The following is a 22,461-nucleotide window of genomic DNA, read 5'->3' as shown; positions in this document are numbered from 1 at the left end:
GCTGGATTAATTATGAACCTTTGGCTGCATTTGGATTGAAATTAGCTCAGTGGATTCAAATTTCCCAGGTTTTAAAGCACTCTATGGTCAGTTAGAACAACTCTCTGTAGTGGTGAGTTAACTGCAATCAAGTGTAGACAAGCAAGCTGCTCACCAGCAACTTCTTCAATGAAATAAAAATAGAAAATGCTGGAAATGCACAGCAGGTCAATCAGCATCTGCAAAGGGAAAAGATTAGTTATTATGCTTTGGGTGTGTATCCTTCATCAGCAACGAGCCTGTCCCAAGCAAGCCAACAACAGTTTATGATGTTACTTATGTAAGGTACTGAAGAATCAGTCATAGAGCTGTTGCCCAGCAAAGAGTCTACATGCTGAAGAAAAAGTTGGTAAGGAAAATTGAAATTATATTGCATAACCAGTACAAACCACATTGTCTTCTGAGTGAACACATTAATAAGGCAAGATCCAAGAATAAAATAGTACATTATGTGACTGAACATTCCAGAAACTGTAAAAGTTTCATCAAAAAAGGTGAAATAGTGGATGAAATTGGAGTGGAGAATTGACTGAAGATGAAAAGATGACAAAGGACATCTAAATGATCATTGAGTTAGACAAATGGTTGTATAAAATTCCACAGGTAAATAAAAAATACTGTAATTCAATTTCTATGTTGGATAACCTCACTGCTACATTAAAATGAGAGCTTCCATATCTTGCTAACAAACCCCATTTGCTCACTGAAACTTCAAAGTTAAAAAAATTCTACTCTCTCTTGTACTCATTAGCAGAGAAGCACAAAGCGGTTTGACTGGTAGTGTTTCTTGAACAAGTTTATGGACCAGTGTCCCAACACTGATGGTGATTTGTAACCCCAAAGCAAAATAAGGCAGTCTTGGCATATTTGCATCAACAGGATTTGACCATTACTACATTCTGGATCTGTGTTACATTTTCAGTGAGGGACGTAATCTGCCTATCACAATGATAAACAGATTAGCTAAACAATCAACCCTCTTCAGTGCTGTGCCAACCAAATGTGCCTTGATGCTACTCGATGCATCATGAAGCATTTTGAATGTCATGATGAGGCAGCTGAACGCTATCCTCTAATATGCCGAGGACATGTGAAGTGGGTGTAAAAGCACTAATTTCTATCAAGTGGGCTAATCTGCCTCTGGTCTTTGTTGTCAATCCTTTGGTCTATATATTTCAGGTGTCTGTCAGAGGTGGAATATAATTGGAGGGTTTCAAACTGGGAATAGCAGGAGAGATGGACATAGGTTTGCCAAATAACAACACCTTCTAAGATTCTGAAGAGGAAAATGCTGGAGGTGGTGTGATGGTTTGTAAATAAAGAGGAACTTAAGGTGGGATTTTTGAAGTAAGGGGTGATGATATCAGTCGTGTGAAGGGGATGGGCGGGCAGCAGGTGGTAGTATGAACTTGCCAGGCAGAGACAGAAATTAATGAAAGCCTGGTGGCCTTTGGAGGACTTCCGAGGTCCAAATGTTGATAAGGAGATTTTGGGAGAGGGAGTTTGGCACTGCTCCCTTTCACAGTCCTTTTATCTTCTCCAACATCAGAGTCCTGAACCTGTGTGGGTTGAATGATGACGTTAAGTGTGGAGGAGAAACAGTTCAAAGTCTCTTTGATTCCTCCAGACACTTAACACCCCACAATAATTCACCGGATCTTCTGGTCATGCAGAGAGTGGGAGAAGCAGGTACAGGCAAACAAAGCAAGTGCCTGACCTGAATCTTTCATTCTCTTTGCAGTTCACTGAAGCTAATGTCACCTTCAGTGGTTTTGGGGATTTCTGGCAAGAGTCAGGACCGAAAGGTTGCAGAACATGGGGCAAAGAAAATAAATTATGCAGGATAATGTGGAGTCACAGCACAAAAATTTCCCATTAATCTGTCAAAACTAAACTCAATGCAAAAACATTAAAATTCTGGTTGTTGTAAATTGTGTGAAAATCTCTATTCCTGGGCATATTATTAACTGGCATTTTTGGAATTTCTAACTCATGCTCAGGAGTCAGTGATTTGAAATAACTCAACTTTTTTTTGGTTATCTTCAAAGTTCTGGAATGTGCGAGCAGAAAACAAGAGCAAAAAGGGGACTATTGCTGTATGATAATGATTTGAGGAAATCTTATAGTTAGTTGAATTGCTCCACAGAGTGTTTAAAGTTTTTTAAAGTTTACTTGTAAGTTTGGAGAAACTGGCACAAGCTGACATTCATTAATGATGTCTGGATTTGTCTTAAAATGCAAATAAGTTAACTCCCCAAACAGCTTTGCAATTTTTGTACTTACGGATATTAGATTAACTCTTTCTAAATCACCAAGTAACAACTTCTGCATTGAAAACTTGCCTGAAGTTTAAGGGATTGATTGATACTGCAGTTTCTTGGAATCATCGGAGTCAGCATGGGGCTAATGAAGTCAATGGATAGTGATCTGAAATTTTGTTGCAACACTGATGACTGATAAGTGTGTGATAATACCTATCAAAATGATGCTAATTTAACATCCTGCATGGAATGATCTCACTCATGCAATGTTGAAGCGTGGAGGTTAAATTACCCTGTAATTGTGGGCATGGGGTGTGGAAGATTGTGTGCACATAATTTGCAACCTTGTATCAGATTTGTTACCAATAATGAGATACAGGTATACATAGACATAGGCTGGGGTTTTCTGTTTTCGCTGGTGTCGGGCGTGTTTGGTGACGTGAGCAGACAACATGGCGAGAATTCCAAAAATCGGTTTTGTGACATAGTGAAAACAGTTTGTGATCGTCCACTCAGCCTGTCGATGGCGGGCCGTGTTCCCCACCATCGGATGTCGGGAACCTCATTGTAATACATCAGAGTATAATTATAAGGCCAGCCCGCTGGAATCATCTACCCCCACCCCCACCCCCCACAAATGGTTCGATTCTCTCTTCTTGGAGATGGTCATTGCCTGGCGCTTGTGTGGCGTGAATGTTACTTGCCACTTGTCAGCCCAAGCCTGGATATTGTCCAGGTCTTGCTGCATTCGGACATGGACTGCTTCAGTACCTGAGGAGTCGCGAATACTGCTGAACATTGTGCAATCATCAGTGAACATCCCCACTTCTGACCTTATGATGGAAGATCATCGATGAAGCAGCTGAAGATGGTTGGACCTAGGACACTACCCTGAGGAACTCCTGCAGTGATGTCCTGAAGCTGAGATGATTGATCTCCAACAACCACAACCATCATCTTTTGTGCTCGGTATGACTCCAACCAAAGGAGAGTTTTCCCCCTGATTCCCATTGACTCCAGTTTTGCTAGGGCTCCTTGAGGCCACACTGGTCAAATGGTGTCAAGAGCAGTCACTTTCACCTCACCTCTAGAGTTCAGCTCTTTTGTCCATGTTTGAACCAAGGCTGTAATGAGGTCAGGAGCTGAGTGGCCCTGGTGCAACCCAAACTGGGTGTCAGTGAGAAGGTTATTGCTAAGCAAGTGCCGCTTGATAGCACTGCTGATGACCCCTTCCTTTACTTTACTGATGATCGAGAGTACACTGATGGGGCGGTAATTGGCTGGGTTGGATTTGTCCTGCTTCTTGTGTACAGGACATACCTGGGCAATTTTCCACATAGCCAGGTAGATGCCAGTGTTGTAGCTGTACTGGAACAGTTTGGCTAGAGGTGCAGTAAGTTCTGAAGCACAAGTTTTCAGTACTATTGCCAGAATATTGTTTGGGCCCATAGCCTTTGCAGTATCCAGTGCCTTCAGCCATTTCTTGATATCACATGGAGTGAATCGAATTGGCTGAAGCCTGTGATGCTGGGGACCTACAGAGGAGGCCGAGATGGATCATTCACTTGGCACTTCTGGCTGAACATTGTTGCGAATGCTTCAGCCTTATCTTTTGCACTGCTGTGCTGGGCTCTTCCATCGTTGGGGATGGGGATATTTGTGCAGCTTTCTCCTCCAGTGAGTTGTTTAAATTGTCCACCGCCATTCACGACTGGCTGTGGCAAGACTGCAGAGCTTAGATCTGATTCGTTGGTTGTGGGGTCGCTTAGCTCTATCAATCACTTGCTGCTTATGCTGTTTGGCACACAAGTCGTCCTCTGTCAAAGCTTCACCAGGTTGACACCTCATTTTTAGGAATGTCTGGTGCTGCTCCTGGCATGCTCTCCTGCACTCTTCTTTGAACCAGGGTTGATCCCCTGGCTTGATTGTAATGGTAGAGTGGGGGATTGCCAGGCCATGAGGTTACAGATTGTGTTTGAGTACAATTCTGCTGCTGCTGATGGCCCACGGCCAGTCTTGAGTTGCTACATCTGTTTGAAATCTATCCCATTTGGCACGGTGGTAGTGCCACACAACAGATGGAGGGTATCCTCAACGTGAAGCCGGGACTCCGTCTCCACAAGGACTGTGCGGTGGTCACTCCTACCGATACTGTCACGTACAGATGCATGTGCGGCAGGCAGGTTGGTGAGGATGGGGTCAAGGATGACAGATTTCCTTCCCTAAAGGACATTAGTGAACCAGATGGGTTTTTACAAAAATCGACAATGGTTTCATGGTCATCATTAGACTTTTAATTCCAGATTTTTATTGAATTTATATTCCACCATCTGCCGTGGCGGGATTTGAACCTGGGTCCCCAGAGCATTACCCTGGGTCTCTGGATTACTAGTCTAGCTACAGTACCACTATGCCATCGCCTCCCTATATGTGCAGCATTGGCACTGATCCCCACTGCCACTGTCTACCAAGCCAGAGTGGCAATGTTGCTGCCCTTACTGCGGCCAGAGCTGTGGTAGAGGGCATCACAGCGGGCCTCCACAGCGTCCAAAAGGCACTTCAGTGTTCTTGCCTTTCGGGGCCATGTCTTCTTTGCTGCAGGCCAGGGCTGGAACCATTGAGCATGGCTGTACTTTAAATGTGGTGCCTAGCGTGATGAAGCAGCGAGGTAATCGCATGGCAGGCGAATCGGAGCCCGTCCACCATGAAAACGTTATGCATCCTGGGAATGCATAATTAATGTGGTGGATTTGGGACGATACGGTGTGAAAACCATTGTGGCCGGCGGGTCAAGTGTCGTTTTTCCTGCCTGCTGCCACACTTAGTGCAAATCTGGAACGATTCCGCCCATAGAGTCAGATAGGCACTGAAGGAGGCCATTGGGCCCACACCTACTCTCTGTCGAGCAATCCAGTCAGTCCCATTCCCCCACTCTATCCCTGTAGCCCAGCAAGCTTCCCTTAAGTGTCTATCCAATTTCTTTTTGAAATCATCAATTGTCTCCACTTCAACCACCTTTGTGGGCAGCATGTTCCAGGACATTACCACTAGGTGCAAAAAAGTTCTTCCTCACATTTCCGCTGTATCTCTTCCAAAAACTTTAAATCCGTGTCCCCGTGAAACATCAGCTGACGGGAGCAGGTTTTCTTTGTCTGTCTTATCTAAATCTGTCATAATCTTGTGCACCTCTATCAAACCTCCCGCCAACCTTCTTTGCTCCATCAGCTTCTCTAACTTAACCTTGTCGTTAAAATCGCTCATCCCTGGAACCAATCTGGTAAATTTTCTCTGCACCCTTTCAAGGATCTTCACATCCTTTAGCAAGTGTGGTGACCAGAACTGGGTGCAATACTCTAGCTGTGTCCGAACCATGGCTTCATAAAGGTTCTGCATAACTTACCTGCTTTTGTACTCAACACCTCTCTATTTATGAAGTCCAAGAACTCATATGCTTTGCTAACTACTCTCTAAATATGTCCTGCCACCTTCAAAGAGCTATGTGCATGAAGCCCCAAGTCCCCCTGTCCCTGCACACGCTTTAGAACTGTGTCATTAACTCTATTTCCTCTCACTATCCCCTCTGCCAAAATGCATCATCTACACTTACCTGTATTAAATTCCACCTGCCACTTGTCTGCCCAATCTGCTTGCTTATTTATGACCCGCTTCAGTCAACTGTGATAATACTCACTGCTTGCCAGGACTCCAAGTTTGGTATCATTGGCAAGTTTTGAAATTTTACTCTGCATTCAAATATTTAAGTCATTTATAGATATCAAAAAAAGTGGTAGCCCTAGTACTAACCATTGGGGAACACCACTGTCTACCATTCTCCAGTCTGAAAAACAACCATTTAGCATGAGTCACTGTTTTCTGGCCTTAAACCAATTTTCTATCCAAACTGACACAATCACAGAATTGTTACAGCACATAAGGAGGCCATTCAGCCCATCACGTTTGCACTGGCTCTCCAAATGAGCAATTTGTCTAGTGCCTTTCCCCGCCTTCTCCCTGTAACTCTGCACATTCTTCCTTTTCAGATAACAGCCTAATTCCCTTTTGAATGCCTCGAATGAACCTGCCTCCACCACACTCACAGGCAGTGCATTCTAGTCCTTAACCACTTGCTGCGTGAAAAAGTAATTCTTCATGTCACTTTTAGTTTAAATCTGTGCCCTCTCGCTCTCGATCCTTTCACGAATGCAAGAAATTTCTCCCTATTGACTCTGTCCAGGCCTTTCATGATTTTCAATACCTGTATCAAATATCCTCTCTACCTCCGCTTCTCCTGGATAAACAGACCCAGCTTCTCCAATCTTTCTTCATAACGGAAGTTCCTGATCCCTGGAACCATTCTTGTTAATCGTTTCTGCACTCTCTCCAATGACTTCATATCTTTCCTAAAGCATGTCATCCAGCTGAGGCTGAACTAGTGTCTTCTATAAGTTTAAGATAACCTCCTTGTTCTTGTACTCTGTGTCCTTGTCAATAAAGTGTTGTATAGTGTATACTTTATTAACTGCTCGCGCAACCTGTCCTGCTACCTTCAATGACCGATGCACATATACACTGAAGTCCCTCTAATCCTACACGCCCTTAAGAGTTGTATCCTTTATTTTATATGGTCTCTCCATGTTCTTTCTATCAGAATGAATCACTTCACATTTCTCTGCACTGAAATTCATCTGCCACTTGTCCACCCCTTCCACCAACTTGTCTATGTCCTTTTGAAGCTTTACGCTATCCTCTTCAATGCTTCAAGTTTCATATCATCAAACTTTGAAATTGTGTCCTGTAAAATAATATCTAGATCATTAATATATTTCAGGAAGAGCAAGGGTCCCAACACTGATCTCTGGGGAGCTCCATTACAAACCTTCCCTCCAGCCCAAAAAATATCCATTAACAACTACTCTGTTTCCTGTCACTCAGCCAACTTCATATGCATGTTGCTACTGTCCCTTTTATTCCATGAGCCATAACTTTACTCACAAGTCTGTTGTGTGGCACTGCATCAGATGCCTTCTGGAAGTCCACGTACACCACATCAACAGTATTACCCTCTTGAATCCTCTCTGTTACATCTTCAAAAAACTCCAGCAAGTTGATTAAACACAACTTTCCCTTATCAAATCCAAACTGGCTTTCCTTAATTAACTTGCATTTGTCCATGTGACTATTAATTTTGTCTTGAATTATTGTTTCTAGAAGTTTCCCCACCACTAAAGTTAAACTGACTGGCCTGTAGTTGCTGAGATTATCTTTACACCCTTTTTGAAAAAGTGAGAAAAAACTTCTTCACACAACGAGAGGTTTGGGTCTGGAATGCACTGCCTGGAAGTGTGGCGGAAGCAGGTTCAATCAAGGTATTCAAGAGGGCATTAAATGATTATTTGAATAGAAACAATGTGCAGGGGTACGGAGAAATGGCAAGGCAATGGCACTAGGTCATAATACTCATTTGGAGAGCAGGTGCAGACACAATGGGCCGAATGGCCTCCTTCGGGGTGCTGCTAAAATTCTGTGATTTGGTGTGTAACAGTTGTAATTCTCCAGTCTTCTGGCACCACCCCTGAGTCTAAGGAAGACTGGAAAATTATGGTAAATGCATCTGCAATCTCCACTCTTATTTTCCTCAGTATTTTTGGATGCATCTCATCTGGTCCTGGTGCTTTATTAACTTTTAAGTATAGACAGCCTATCTAATACCTTGTTATCTATTTTAAATCCTTTGCTTGTATTAATAACCTATTCTTTCACCATGGCCTGGTTAACATCATCTTCCTTGCTAGAGACAGATGCAAAGTATTCATTTAATACCTCAGTTACTCCCCTCTGCCTCCATGCGTAAATATCCTCTTTGGTTCCTAATCGGTCCTACTCCTCCATTTACCACCCTTTTATTATTTATATTCCTATAGAAGACTTTGGATTCCCTTTTATGTTAACTACCAGTCTCTTTTCATACTCCCTCTTTGCTTTTCTTATTTGCTTGTTCACTACCCCTCAATACCTTCTAATCAACAGGTTCTCCAACACTCTGAAGAGTCATACGGACTTGAAATGTTAACTCTGTTTCTCTCTCCACAGATGCTGTCAAACCTCCTGAGTTTTTCCAGCATTTTCTGTTTTTATCTCCTCTGCATTATCTACCTGACATCTGTCATAAGCACACTTTTTCTTCATCTTAATCTCTATTACTTTTGTCATCCAGGGAACTTTGGATCTGTTTGACCTACCTTTCGCCTTTGAGGGAATATACCTTGACTGTGCCCAAACTATTTCTTCTTTGAAAGTAACCTATTGTTCAGTTACCATTTTTCCTGCCACTCCCGGTCTCTCCCTTTGCTGCCACTTGCCGACTGAACTCTTGCTTTGTCCATGTTGTTTATATCCCCGCTCTCGTTAGTGGACTCGCCCACAGCGGGAAAAGTAAACATGAAAATTTTCTCAGCTCTGTTGGCCACATATTCGTGGGAATCTAGGTTGATCAATATAAAAGCTACATTTTGCAGGGAGAAAAAGTTCAGAGAAGTTTTTTTAATTCATTTGTGGGATGTGGGCATCGCTGGCTAGACTGGCATTTATTGCCCATTCCTAATTGCCCTTGAGAAGGTGGTGGTGAGCTGCCTTCTTGAACTGCTGCAGTCCATGTGGTGTAGGTACACCCACAGTGCTGTTCAGGAGGGAGTTCCAGGATTTTGACACAGCCGACAGTGAAGGAACAGCGATATATTCCCAAGTCAAAATGGTAAGTTGCTTCGAGGGGAACTTCCAGGTGGTGGTTTTCCTATGTGTCTGCTGCCCTTGTCCTTCAAGATGGTAGTAGTCATGGGTTTGGAAGGTGCTGTCTCAGGAATCTGTAGATCTTGTAGATGGTACATGCTGCTGCTACTGTGCACGATGGTGGAGGGAGTGAATGTTTGTGGAAGGGGTGCCAATCAAGCAGGCTGCTTTGTCTTGGATGGTGTCAAGCTTCTTGAGTGTTGCGGGAGCTGCACTCATCCAGGCAAGTGGAGAGCATTCCATTACACTCCTGACTTGTGCCTTGTAAATGCTGGACAGGCTTTGGTAAGTCAGGGGGTGAGTTACTCGCCGCAGGATTCCTAGCTTCTGACCTGCACTTGTAGCCACAGTATTTATATGGCTAGTCCAGTTCAGTTTCTGGTCAATGGTAACCCCCAGGATGTTGATAGTGGGGGATTCAGTGATGTTAATGCCATTGAATATCATGGGGCGATGGTCAGATTCTCTCTTCTGTGGCGCAAATGTTACTTGCCACTTGTCAGCCCAAGCCTAGACATTGCCCCGGTCTTGGTGCATTTGGACATGGATTGCTTCGGTATCTGAGGAGTCACGAAAGGTGATGTTGTGCAATCATCAGCAAACATCCCCACTTCTCACCTTATGATGGAAGGAAGGTCATTGATGAAGCAGCTGAAGAGCACACAAGTGTTTTTGAAATGTCTAAAGGGAAAAACAATGAAGAACGGAAGCTGTGGAAATTAAACATATGTGTCTATGGATTGAATGATGCATTCAGGGAATGCTATTTTTTGGTTAGGTCTGTCTTGCTGAAAGTAGGCTGTACTCAACTGAAAGCAGATCCCGCAATGTTCTACTGGTATCACAAAGAGAAACTCTAAGGCATCTTTATGATGAATATTGATATTCTATGGGGAGGTTCTGTGAATTTGTCATAAATAAGGTTAATGGGGAATTTAAGGTTGGAAGTCATGCTTCAGGGACCTTAAATATATAGGCTGAGACATTAAGAATAATAGGTCAGGAGAAATGTTCAATCAACAATCATATCTAGAAAATGTTACAAGTATCCAATAAATCTTGCTAAGTTGTCAGTGAAAGATGATCTTACATCTAAAGGAGAAACAGAGTAGTTAAGAAGTTTGATAGCCAATTAAATTGGCTATGTAATCAGACAAGACCTGATGACAGTTTTGATATATTGGAACTAAGTACTACGATGAAACACACTACAATTGAGGATGTTTTAAGGGCAAATAAACATTTTCAAAATTAAATACAGAGAAATGGATACTCCAGTTTCCAAACTTGGATGACCTGAAGGACATCAAATTAATCCTTTTCATCAATGCTTCCCATGCCAATCTTTTGGATGGGTATTCAAGTACAGCATAGTTTATAATACTCTCAGTGGGTGAAAATGAAAAATGTTGTCCCTTAGCTGGGAAAGCTAAGGAAACAAGAAGAGTGGTTAAGAGTACCTTAGCTACAGAAACACTGGCTTTCGTAGAAGCAATAGATATGGGGTTCTATTTATCAAACATTATAAGGGAAATCCTACACAAGGGGCATTCTGAGAATAGTTTGCCCATTGAATGTTATGTGGATAACTGTTCTCTGTGGGGTAATATACACTCAACAAAGAACATGACTGAAAATAGGTTAAGTATTGATCTGGTTAGTATAAAAAAGATGACTGGCAGAAAAGAAATATCCAAGATCAAATGGATCAACACAAGTCACCAATTGTGGATTGTTTTACAAAAAGAAATGCTTGCACAAAAAGACTATTGGGAGGGATGTCTTGTATTATGATGTAATATACAAAATATGGAAAACCTTTTCAAACTTATTCTTTTCTTCAATTTTGTAATACTATTTGTATGTTGTGAAGTTTTGCTTTTTTTTAAAAAAAGAGGAGAATCGCTTAATGGTATATTAATTGTATTATCAAGGTTAAGGATACACAGGTGAAGGGCATTGGTTGACTAAGTACCCAGAGCAAATATAAAGAAAGACTGCAGGGCTGGAGTGCATTGTCAGCCCCAATAACACAATTTTAATTCGGTTTGTTAAGTTTCCTTTAGAACTTTTGATTTGTTTGTTGCAGTACCCAGCCAGGGGCTGTCAAGCACTGCCTCCCACCCTTTCATTTGTGTGATTTATGACCACTTGTTTTATTCAAAAGAGAATAAAAAGAGCTGGAGTACATCGTCAGCCCCGGGTACACCATTTTGATTTGATTAAGTTTCCTTTGAAAGTTTTATTTCTGTTACAGTGCCCCATCAGGGGCTGTCTTGAACAGTCTCAATAATTGAACTTCCACAGACCTCTGGGATAAAGAATTCCAAAGATTCACCACCCTCTGAGTGAAGAAATTCCTCCTCATCTTAGTCTTAAATGGTCTACCCCTTATCCTCAGATTACATCTCCCTGGTTTTAGACTCACCAGCCAGGGGAAACATCTTATCCAAATCTACCCTGTCACGCTTTATAAGAATTTTTTAAGTTTCAATGAGGTCACCCCTCATTCACCAAAACTCTAGAGAATACAGACCCAGTCTCCTCAATCTCTCCTCGTAAAACAATCCTGACATCTCAGCGATCAATCTGGTGAACCTCCACTGCACTCCCTCTGTGGCAAGTATATCCCTCCTCCTTAGTTATGGGGACCAAAATGGTACACAATACTGCAGTGAGGTCTCATCAAAGCTCTATACAACTGCAGCAAGACATCTTTACTTCTGTACTCAAATCCCCTTGCAATAAAGGCCAACATACCACTTGCCTTCCTAATTGCTTGCTGCACCTGCATGCTAATTTTTAGTGACTCATGAACAAGGACACCCAGGTCCCTTTGGACATCCGTACTTCCCAGCCTCTCACCATTTAAGAAATATTGTGCCTTTCTGTTTTTTCTACCAAAGTGAATAACTTGACACTCATTCATATTATATTCTATCTGCCATGTTCTAGCCCATTCACTTAGCCTGATCGAGTTCTCTTGAAGCCTCCATGCATCCTTCTCACAGCTTACATTCCCACCCAGTTTGGTGTCATCAGCAAATTTGGAAATATTACAATTGGTTCCCACATCCAAATCATTCATACAGATGGTGAACAGCTGTGAACGTAACATAGATCCTTGTGGTGCTCCACTAGTAACAGCCTGCCATCCTGAGAACAGGGAAAAAAAGAACAGATCTCTGAGTGACTGAAATGGCATATGTTCATAATAGATATAGTGCATTTGATGAGGGTGCATTTATTGAGAGGCAAAAAATTTTACTATAAGGATGATGGTGAGTGGAATTGTTGATGGATAGATGGAGATGTGAGGAAGTCCACAAAAAAAGAGTAGGGTCTGTGTACTTGCAAGGCAGGTGGATGTGAGGAGCGATGTAGGCTTGACAAAGTAGTGAGGGGGTGAATGTGCAGCTATACTTGCCTTTCCAGGCCTGGTTAGGTCATTAAAGTGCTTGCTGCATTAAATCCAGGACATGCAATACTCCTGCACTGACTGGCTGGAACACCTCCAGCCAGGCCTTCTTTGTGGCAGCAATAGGTTTCTGCCTCTACTGGGGAAGAGCAACAGCTCCTCACTGTCCCCAGCAGTCGATACAGTGATACAAATACATCATTAACTGAATGCACAATCCTTGACTACTCTAATCTATCATGAAACTCCTACCTCCTCTTTGGATTTGCCTGTTAAATACTGGAGTTGAGATTGCAACATGTGGGTCTTCATTCAGCCTGCTGCCATGCAATCAACACCAAACCCCGTAAGTATAATGATAAATAGCTGACTGTGTTAAAATGACACATACAGAAGTGCTGAACTTATCTTCCATTCAATTTGAAACTCCTCCCCAACATCACCACCCCCGATTCACCCCCTGCTTCCAATGTGCCTCCAAGTTAATATTGTGGACTATGTGGCTGTGAGCGAGAAAAAGCTGGGGGTCATGGTGTGCATAAATTGCATCATGATAATATAGGATAGGCTTGATGGACACTTTAAGTTGGCCTTTTCCTGTCCTTTGATTCATTTGTACTTAGGTACAAATGAATTATTTGTTTTTAGTATTTTACGTACACTAAGCAAAATTGTAGATATCCTTGAACTAACTGAGAATATCAATTTTATTGCTTCAAATTTAAATTGAGCAGAAATTTATTTTTACAGAAAACCAATATTTAATGGAATTGTTTCTCATAATGTAAATTAGAGATAATGTCATTAGTCTCTATTGAAGATTAAACCATAAGCCATCACAAAAAGTCGATTATGCAAATTTAATCAGAGAATTTTTCACTTTCATTAATTCTTAAAAATATACACATGAAATGTTTGGATTTTTAAAGAGAAAAGCATTATGTCACATTTTGGTCAAAAACCAAAAATTCTTATGGACCTTTTCATTAGTACATAACTTTCAAATCAAACCAAGGGCATTACTGGGCTCCAACCTCTCAGCTGACAGCAAATATTGCCTCAGTAGCTGTATGGACAGCCACCAGAATTTATTTGAAAGAGAACATGTCTGGATCAAGTAACTCACTTTTAATAAAAATCAGAAATGGTCATATTTTCATTCTGATTTGCTTCTGCTTTGCTTTGCGTCCAAATTATGTTGCAAAACTGGGGGCTATAACAAAGGTTGACATGTTTCAACTTCATAGTTCCAGACACAGATGGCATGATTGTGTTTGTAACACAAAGAATTAACTTGAAAAAAGTTGACTGTATACAAAACATAGAGAAATAGTTTGCAAGATAGGATGAAAAAGAATCACATATGTCTTCTATAAGGTGGTTTCCCTTACAGGAAACCAGTCAACATCATCAAAAAAGAAACTTAACTGATCATTCAAAATGCTGTTAACCAAAAATTAAGTCAATATGTCATCATAAAATCTTGTTGCAAACATCAGATTTCATAATTCATATGTTTTAGGAAATAACTTCCAGTTTAGGAATTGAATTTTCAATGTAGATAAATGGAAATATTTGGTTGAGAAACTGGGAAGCAGACCTGGGATAATTACAGTTCAAAGGGTAACCTGTGTATATTTACTAAGTGACAAATTAATAGATGACCCATCTCTGAGCTCTTGGTAGGGACAGGAGGTCTACAGTTATTCCAATAAGGGATTTGGATTGTTCATGTAGTCCCCAGACCAAAAAAGCTAAAAGCACCTTTGTAAACAAAGGGGTTTCTTGGTGGAACCAGTAAGGCTAGAAAGAGGGCCATTAACTCCATTAGAGATATAAAATTGTTCATGTGGGTCACAGAATCAGAATCAGAAATATGGAAGGCAAATCAGTGCCTGTGACTGATGGTGAGGAATTCAAAGAATGAGTTCCCTAACTCCTGTCAAGTTAGAAAGTTTCCAAAAGTTTGCAAAAATAATTTACAACCTAGAAACATAGAAACTTGGGCAATAAAATAAACAAAGTTAACACAGTGGCTATGGACCAACTTAGAATGCAAAACAAAAAAATCACTTCATTGATCACAGTCTTTTAGTGATAAATTGTGTCAGCATGACATGCTTAGATTGGGAGGAAGTATAGTAAAATGAAGGATTGTGGAAAATATCAGGAAAAATAACTGATGGCACAGTGACCTTAATGATTGGCACTCATGGAGAATTCTTTTGATGTAAATGGAGAAGTATACATTGGGTCGGGGCCAGTTTGGCAATCATCAATCTCAAAAGGTGTAGGCAACAGTGAGAAAGTGGCATTATTGTCATTTCTAGAGAAGCGAAAATTGTGAAGGAGTGTTGGGTGATAGAAAATACATGATTACTGACAATACAGTCATGCAATTCAATAGAAACAGTAGTATAAGATACTTCTCCTTAATCTTATTTTAAGTACTTTGAAAGCATTGGATCATCACGTTTGTGCAATATGCTTATTATTTTGAATGGCAAATGAAATCTGAATTCAGATCCAATGAAGTGAAACAATACATTTGCCACCTGACAAAGTCACAACATAGATGTTAGTGATAATAAGCTCAGGTTTTTTTAATGTTTGCATGAAAAAACATATTTGGAAATCTCACACCCAGAAAATGTCAAAGCACAGCACAAATCATATAATCAATAAAATGTTACACCTTGGAAATGCAAAATACAGGACTGAGCTAAAGGCAAGTTATATCATTGACTGTTTCCCCAGCATACTTCAATACGAATAAAATCCAGAGCTTGATGAGATAAAATACAATTATCAAGTTTGGCAAATAACAAATAAAGTAGTTCTGGGGAAAAGAGATGAATAACAATTGTTCACAGATATATGGTCAGATGGAGAACTTCCATCACACTCAACATTTCTGAGATCGATTGTTGGTGTTTGCCATTTATGTATTTCAACTGTACTGCCTGCAATGCACTCGGACAAATGTCTTGGAGCTGAATATTAGTACTTTGATTTTTTTTCTGCTAAAGAACATGATAATAAAAATGAGCAAAATGAATAAATGACAATTTAATGGAATTCCTATTATGTGATTCAAATGGTACAAGAACAATAAAACACAACATTGTCATTATGCCTGGCCAGGGAGGAATACAGTTGTATTACAGAGATTTATAACAATTTGGCAATCTGAAATGCAATAAATGACTGTTGGTGATGCATTGCAATAATTAAAAGAAAAAAAAAACACCTAATCATGAACCAATATACACTAAAACTGATATTAAGAGCCACCTGTGTCAAAGAACAGCAAAGGTCATTCCCCGGCATCAATGCATTTCTGACCCAGGCTTAAATATTTCTTAGATTATCTACCCACCAGGAGTATCAGTGGGTAATCCTAAAAGACATCATTATAAACAAAGTTCATGAAACAAGTTTGGTATATTTATCAGTGGCATCAATTTAGTCATGGATTCACTGGTATTCATGAAGGGTGATCAGAAAATCAAAATTAAGCATTCCTGCAACCTTACCTCGCTATCCTGAGTGATTTGTACTTGCTCTCCCTGTGGTACCTGAGCGATATGCAGGTGTCCCTGTACAGCCAGTAGGCAGAAAAGACATGGAGAAGGAAGAAAAAAAGTATCACTAACTGAAACAAATCACAGGATCTAAAGGGCTTGCTTGCAAACAATTCAAATTAAAAGTTACATAGAACTGCCTGCTACTTAACCTGATTGGCAATTAAGCCAAGGGATATTGGTTATTACCAGTAAATAAATCCTTGCATTCTAGTATTCAGCTGCAGATTGCAATCACATGCTGCTGGTAAGCCCTTTCAGTGTATTCACCCACAGATAGCCGAGCTTCCTGACCTCCTCCCACTTGACTGTGGACCATCCCGACTTCCGTCCGCTTGATGCCCCACTCCTGAGCCCATGGGAGTGTACGTTCAGGACAGGGGCATTGAGCGGGAGGTCAGATAGCTTGGCCATCAGGCAAGGAGGTCGAGAAGGTCCACCATCGAGCAGGAGGAGGTGAGAAGGGCCACCGTCGATTGGGAAGAGGCTGGGAAGCTAGTGCACTGAATGGCAGGAGGATGGGAAGGACTGTCGCCGAGTTGGAGAAGCTCAGGAAGCCTAGCCATGGAGCAGAAGGAAGTAGAGAAGGGCCACCATCAAGTAGCAAGAGGTCGGGAAACTTGGCCATCAAGCATGGGAACGCCTAGGGCTTCAATTCTGAAATTCCTCAGGGTGACCAATTCTATCAGGATGTTTATAATGTTTATCCACAGGAAACTACAATGGGACATTGATTATCTGTAACAGGCCAGCTTGATATAAATTGTTCCGGATCATTGAGAGGAAAAACATGCTGTAAATATTCCAGAGGTTTCTATATACAAACATACGAAATGCAAAAATATTTCCTGTTACGGCAGAAAATTTGCATTTGAGACAAAATTCAGTGATATAGTAATCATCACAATTTACACCTTGCAAATTAAGGTCATATATTGTTTTTGAAAGTGTCCTGTGGCAACAAAATCATAAAATGGTTCTCCCACAGCCAGGGGCAATTTTTTTTTATGCTGCTCAAGTCAGACTGGTTTTTTTTTGACTTGAGTCAATCCAGTTGGCTTCAATTTGTACAGTTTCCAGTTCAAACAATTGTTGAAGCAGCTAGATATCAACTGGCTCCACTTAATTGAGCAGGAGGGTTAAGGGAGGGGGTGGACATAAAGGGTCCAGAAACAGGGCACCAACTTGACAAGTCTAATTCAGTGACATGGAAACATGAAAGATTTATCACACAAAAGGTGTTGCTGAGGTTCATAATGTCTTTGCTGACTAAGAAAGAGCTATCCAACCTAATCCCACTTTCCAGCTCTTGATCTTGTAGCACTTTAAGTTATGGCACTTCAAGTGCATATTTAAATATTCTTCAAACAAAAAGAGGTTTCATTTATGTTTGTTGGAGTTTGCTGTGTGCAAATTTTTTGAATTCTTTTCATGGGATGAGGGCATCATTGGCTGGGCCAGCATTTATTCCCCATCGCTAATTGCCCTTGAGAAGGTGGTGATGAGCAATCTTCTTGAACCGCTGCAGTGCATGTGGTGTAGGTACACCCACAGTGCCGTTTGGAAGGGATTTGCAGGATTTTAACCCAGCAACAGTAAAGCAACAGCAATATATTTCCAAGTCAGGATGGTCTGTGGTGTGCTGCTCTTGTCCTTCTCGTTGGTACAGGTTGCGGATTTGGATGGTGCTGTTGAAGAAGCCTTTGTGAGTTGCTGCAGTGCATCTGGTAGATGTTACACACTGCTGCCTCTGTGCATCTTGTGGTCGAGGGAGTGAATGTTGAAGGTGGTGGATGGGGTGTCAAACATGCAGGCAGCTTTATCCTGGGCAGTGTTGAGCTTCTTGAGTGTTGTTGGAGCTGCACTCATCCAGGCTAGTGGAGAGCATTCCATCACACTCCTGATTTGCGCCTTGTAGATGGTAGACAGGTATTGGGAAGACAGGAGGTGATTTGCTTGCTGCAGAATTCCCAGCCTCTGACCTGCTCTTGCAGCCACAGTATTTATATGGCTGGTCCAGTTCGGTTTCTGGTCAATGGTAATGCCCAGGATGTTGATAGTGGGGGATTCAGCAATGGTAATGCCATTGAATATTACGGGAAGATGGTTGGATTCTCTCTTGTTGGAGATTGTCACTCCCTGGCACTTCTGTGGCACGAATATTACTTGCAACTTATCAGCACAGGCCTGAATGTTATTCAGGTCTTGCTGCATATGGGTACGGACTGCTTAAGTAGCTGAAGAGTCACAAATGGTGAACATTGTGCAATCATCAGCGAACATCCCCACTTCTGACATGATGGAGGGAAGGTCATTGGTGAAGCAGTTGAAGATGGTTTGGCCTCAGACACTGCCCTGAGGAACTCCTGCAGTGATGTTCTGAGACTGAGATGATTGACCTCCAACAACCACAACCATCTTCCTTTGTGCTAGTATGACTTAAACCTGTGGGGAGTTTTCTCCCTTATTTCCCATTGACTTTAGTTTTGCTAGGGCTCCTTGATGTCACACTCGGTCAAATACTGCCTAAATATTAATGGCAGTCACTCTCACCTTACATCTTTAGTTCAGCTCTTTTGTCCATGTTTGGACTAAGACTGCAATGAAATAAAGAGCTGAGAGGCCCTGATAGAACCAAAACTGAGTGTCAGTGAGCAGGTTATTGCCGAGTAAATGCTGCTTGATGGCACTATCGACGACCCCTTCCATCACTTTGCCGATGATCAAGAATAGACTGATGGGGCAGTAATTGGCTGGATTGGATTTGTCTTGCTTTTTGTGGACAGGACATACCTGGGCAATTTTCCACATTGCCATGTAGATGCAATGTTGTAGCTGTACTGGTACAGCTCAGCTAAGGGCATGGCTAGTTCTGGAGTACTATTGCCAGAATGCTGTCAGGGTCTAAAGCCTCTGCAATATCCAGTGCCTTCAATCGTTTCTTAATATCACGTGGAGTAAATCCAATTGGCTAAAGACTGGCATCTCTGATGCTGGGAACCTCAGGGGGAGGCCGAGATGGATCAGCACTTCTGGTTGGAGATGGTTGCACATGCTTCAGCCTTGTCGTTTGCACTGATCTGCAGAGGATGGGGATATTTATGGAGCCTCCTCCTCCAGTTAGTAGTTTCGTTGTCCACCACCTTTCACTACTGGATGCGACAGGATTGCAATGCTTACATCTGATCCATTGGTTGTGGGATCGTGTAGTTCTGTTTATCACATGCTGCATCTGTTGTTTGGCATGCAAGCAGTGCTGCATTGTAGCTTCACCAGGTTGACACCTCATTTTTAGATATCCCAGGTGATGCCCCTGCCATGCTCTCCTGCACTCTTCATTGAACCAGAGTCGGCTCACCGGCTTGACGGTAATGGTAGAGCGGGGGATATGCCAGGCCATGAGGTTATAGATTGTGATTGTATACAATTCTGCTAGAGCTAATGATCTACAGCGTCTCAAGGATGCCCAGTTTTGAGATGCGAGATCTATTCGAAATCTACCCCATTTATCACAGTGATCGTGCCACACAACATGGAGGGTATCCTCAATGTGAAAATGGGACTTCATCTCACAAGCACTTTGCGGTGGTCACTCCTACCAATACTGTCATAGACAGATGCATTTGGGGCAGGTAGATTGGTAAGAACAAGGTCAAGTAGGTTTTTTCTCTCTTGTTGGTTCCCTTACCACCTGCTGCAAAATCAGTCTAGCAGCTATGTCCTTTAGGACTCAAAGCGTGGTCAGTAGTGGTGCTATTGAGCCACTCTCGGTGATGGGCATTGAAATCCCCGACCCAGAGTACATTCTGTGCCCTTTCCACCCTCAATACTTCTTCCAAGTGGTATTCAACATGGAGGAATACTAATTCATCAGCAGAGGGAAGGTGGTAGGTCGTAGCCAACAGGTGGTTTCCTTGCCGATGTTTAACCTGATGTCATGAGACTTCATGGGGTCCAGGATTGATCTTGAAGACTTGGTGGTGTCTGGGACATTGTAAGGTATGAACTCCATGAGCGTGACTACGTCATGCTGTTGCTTGACTAGTCTGTGGGACAGCTCGCCCAATCTTGGCACAAGCCCCCAGGTGTTAGTAAGGAGGACTTTGCGGGGCTGTTTCTGCTTTTGTTGTTTCCAGTGCCTAAGCTGATGCCAGGCAGTCCATCTGGTTTCATTCCTTTTAGACTTCATAGCAGTTTGATACAATTGAGTGGCTTGCCAGGCCATTTCAGAGGGCGTTTAAGATTCAACCACATTGCTCTGGGTCTGGAATCACATGTAGCCCAGACCAGATAAGGACAACAGATTTCCTTTCCTAAAGGACATTAGTAAACCAGATGGGTTTTTCTTTGCGACAATCAACAATGATTTCATGGTCACTATTACTGAGACTAGCTTTTAATTCCAGGTTTAATTAATTGAATTTAAATTCCACCAACAGTCATGGTGGGATTTGAACTCGTGTCCACAAAGCATTTCCTATATTTAAAAAGCTGACTGCACCTGAAAAAAGTAGCTCACTGGCTATAAAGTGGGTTGGGACATCAAAGGCTCTACATAAATGCAATTGTTTCCTTCTTTGAAAGATCATATCTGCTTCTACAGAGGATTAAACCAAGGGAATTTGGTTAGCAAGGGAATCTTGTGTGGGGGGGAAGGGATGCTGTTCTAGCATTTAAAAAAAAAGGAGCAATCCATGAGAGGAAGCAGGAGACGGCAAGCATGGAGAGTTGAGGTCTAGAGGCAATTATTAAAATTAATTGTTTAAACATTGTATTAGCTATATACTAAGAGAGGGAGTTGATTTTTTTTTAAAGGTCGTGGATGTGCAGCTGGGAATTGTTGCTTGCAATTCCTGTGTCGGGGGGGGATGGGAGGCAGGCACCACATGTGTAGGAAGAGTCTCCAGCTGCTCGAGCTCAGTGTTTCCAAGCTTATGGGGCAGCTGCAGTCACTGTAGAGCACCAGGGAGCCCAAGAGATCCCTGGATCGTGCATTCCAGGAGGTCGTCACTCCACAGACAGCATGAGATCAGGATAGTAGCTGGGTGGCCATTCGGAAGAGTAGGAAGAAACAGGAAGTGCAAGAGTTTTCAGGTGTGTACCACTTCCAAACCAGTACTCAGCACTGGAGAATGGTGAGAGTACAAGAGTGCAGTCCAGACCACAGCACCAATGATCATGTGACTGCACAGGGTTGGGGGGGAACAGCACAGTAATTATAGAAGATTCCACTATAAATGAGAAAGACAGGCATTTCTGTGACCATCATCATGAGTCCCACATGGTGTGTTCCCTCCGTCACACCAGGGTAAGGGGCGTCATGGAGAGGGTGTAAAGTATTCTGCAGGCTGAAGAGAATGAGTCAGACTGTGGTACACATCTGGACCAATGACATAGAGAAAGCAAGATATTGAGACCTTTACATTAGACTTTCAGCAACTGAAGAAGTTGATAAGAAGCGGAGGTTAAAGGTAGCAGTCTCTGGATTACTCCCTGTGCCACTTGCCAGCAAGTGTAGAAATTTCAAGATAGGTAGGATCAATGTATGGCTTTAGACATGGTGCAGAGGAAAGACTTCAGATTCTGGGAGCATTGGGACCAGTTCTGGGGCAAGAGGCACCTATTCAAAAGGATGTGTTTGTTACAAAGCTATCATATTTTTCATATAATTATTGTGGGATATTGTAAAGTAGACTTGTGTGTGTGTGGCTGATTTAATTAAATCAGAGACAGGTAGACTGCAAGGTTGAAAAAGGTGTGAAAAGGCATTTGAACTGCTAATAAGTGAACTAGGGTAAAGTCAGCAGATAGGGCGAGTGAAATTCGCTTTTTTAGACCATAAGATGTAGGAGCAGAAGTAGGCCATTTGGCCCATCGCGTCTGCTCTGCCATTCAATGAGATCATGGCTGATCTGATAATCCTCAACTCCACTTTCCTGCCTTTTCCCAATAGCCCTTGATTCCCTTACTGATTAAAAATCTGTCTATCTCAGCCTTGAATATACTTAACAACCCAGCCTCAACAACCCTCTGCGCTAAACAATTCCACAGATTCACTAACCTCTGAGATAAGAATTCCTCCTCATCTAAGTCTTAAATGGGTGACCCCTTACTCTGAGATTATGCCCTTTGGTCCTAGACTCTCCCACAAGGGGAAATAACCTCTAAGCATGAACCCTGTCAAGCCCCCTATGAACCTTATATGTTTCAATAAGGTCATCTCTCATTCTTCTAAACTCCAATGAGTACAGGCCCAACCTACTCAATCTCTCCTCATAAGAAAATCTTTCCATACCTAGGATCAACTTAGTGAACATTCCCTGGACTGCCTCCAGTGCCAGTATATCTTTCTTTAGATAAGGGGACCAAAACT

General features: G+C 42.1%; 1 protein-coding gene across 4 annotated transcripts in view; it reads right to left on the bottom strand.

Moving 5' to 3' along the window:
• Positions 1-22,461, bottom strand: part of banp (BTG3 associated nuclear protein) — a 280,409-nt gene that overhangs the window by 100,763 nt on the left and 157,185 nt on the right. For 2 of the 4 annotated variants that reach the window (XM_078544429.1, XM_078544431.1), the window contains one exon: positions 16,041-16,112. In XM_078544429.1, coding sequence (XP_078400555.1) covers positions 16,041-16,112 — 72 coding nt within the window. Of the gene's footprint in view, positions 1-16,040; positions 16,130-22,461 lie in introns of all 4 variants that reach the window. The other 2 variants (XR_013576944.1, XM_078544430.1) reach the window with 2 other exon arrangements.

Source organism: Cetorhinus maximus, chromosome 6 (genome assembly GCF_964194155.1).
Source record: "Cetorhinus maximus chromosome 6, sCetMax3.hap1.1, whole genome shotgun sequence".
In the NCBI taxonomy this organism is placed as follows: Eukaryota; Metazoa; Chordata; class Chondrichthyes; order Lamniformes; family Cetorhinidae; genus Cetorhinus; species Cetorhinus maximus.
The sequence above is the reverse complement of the archived record's forward strand: the minus strand, read 5'-3'. Positions and strand labels throughout refer to the sequence as shown.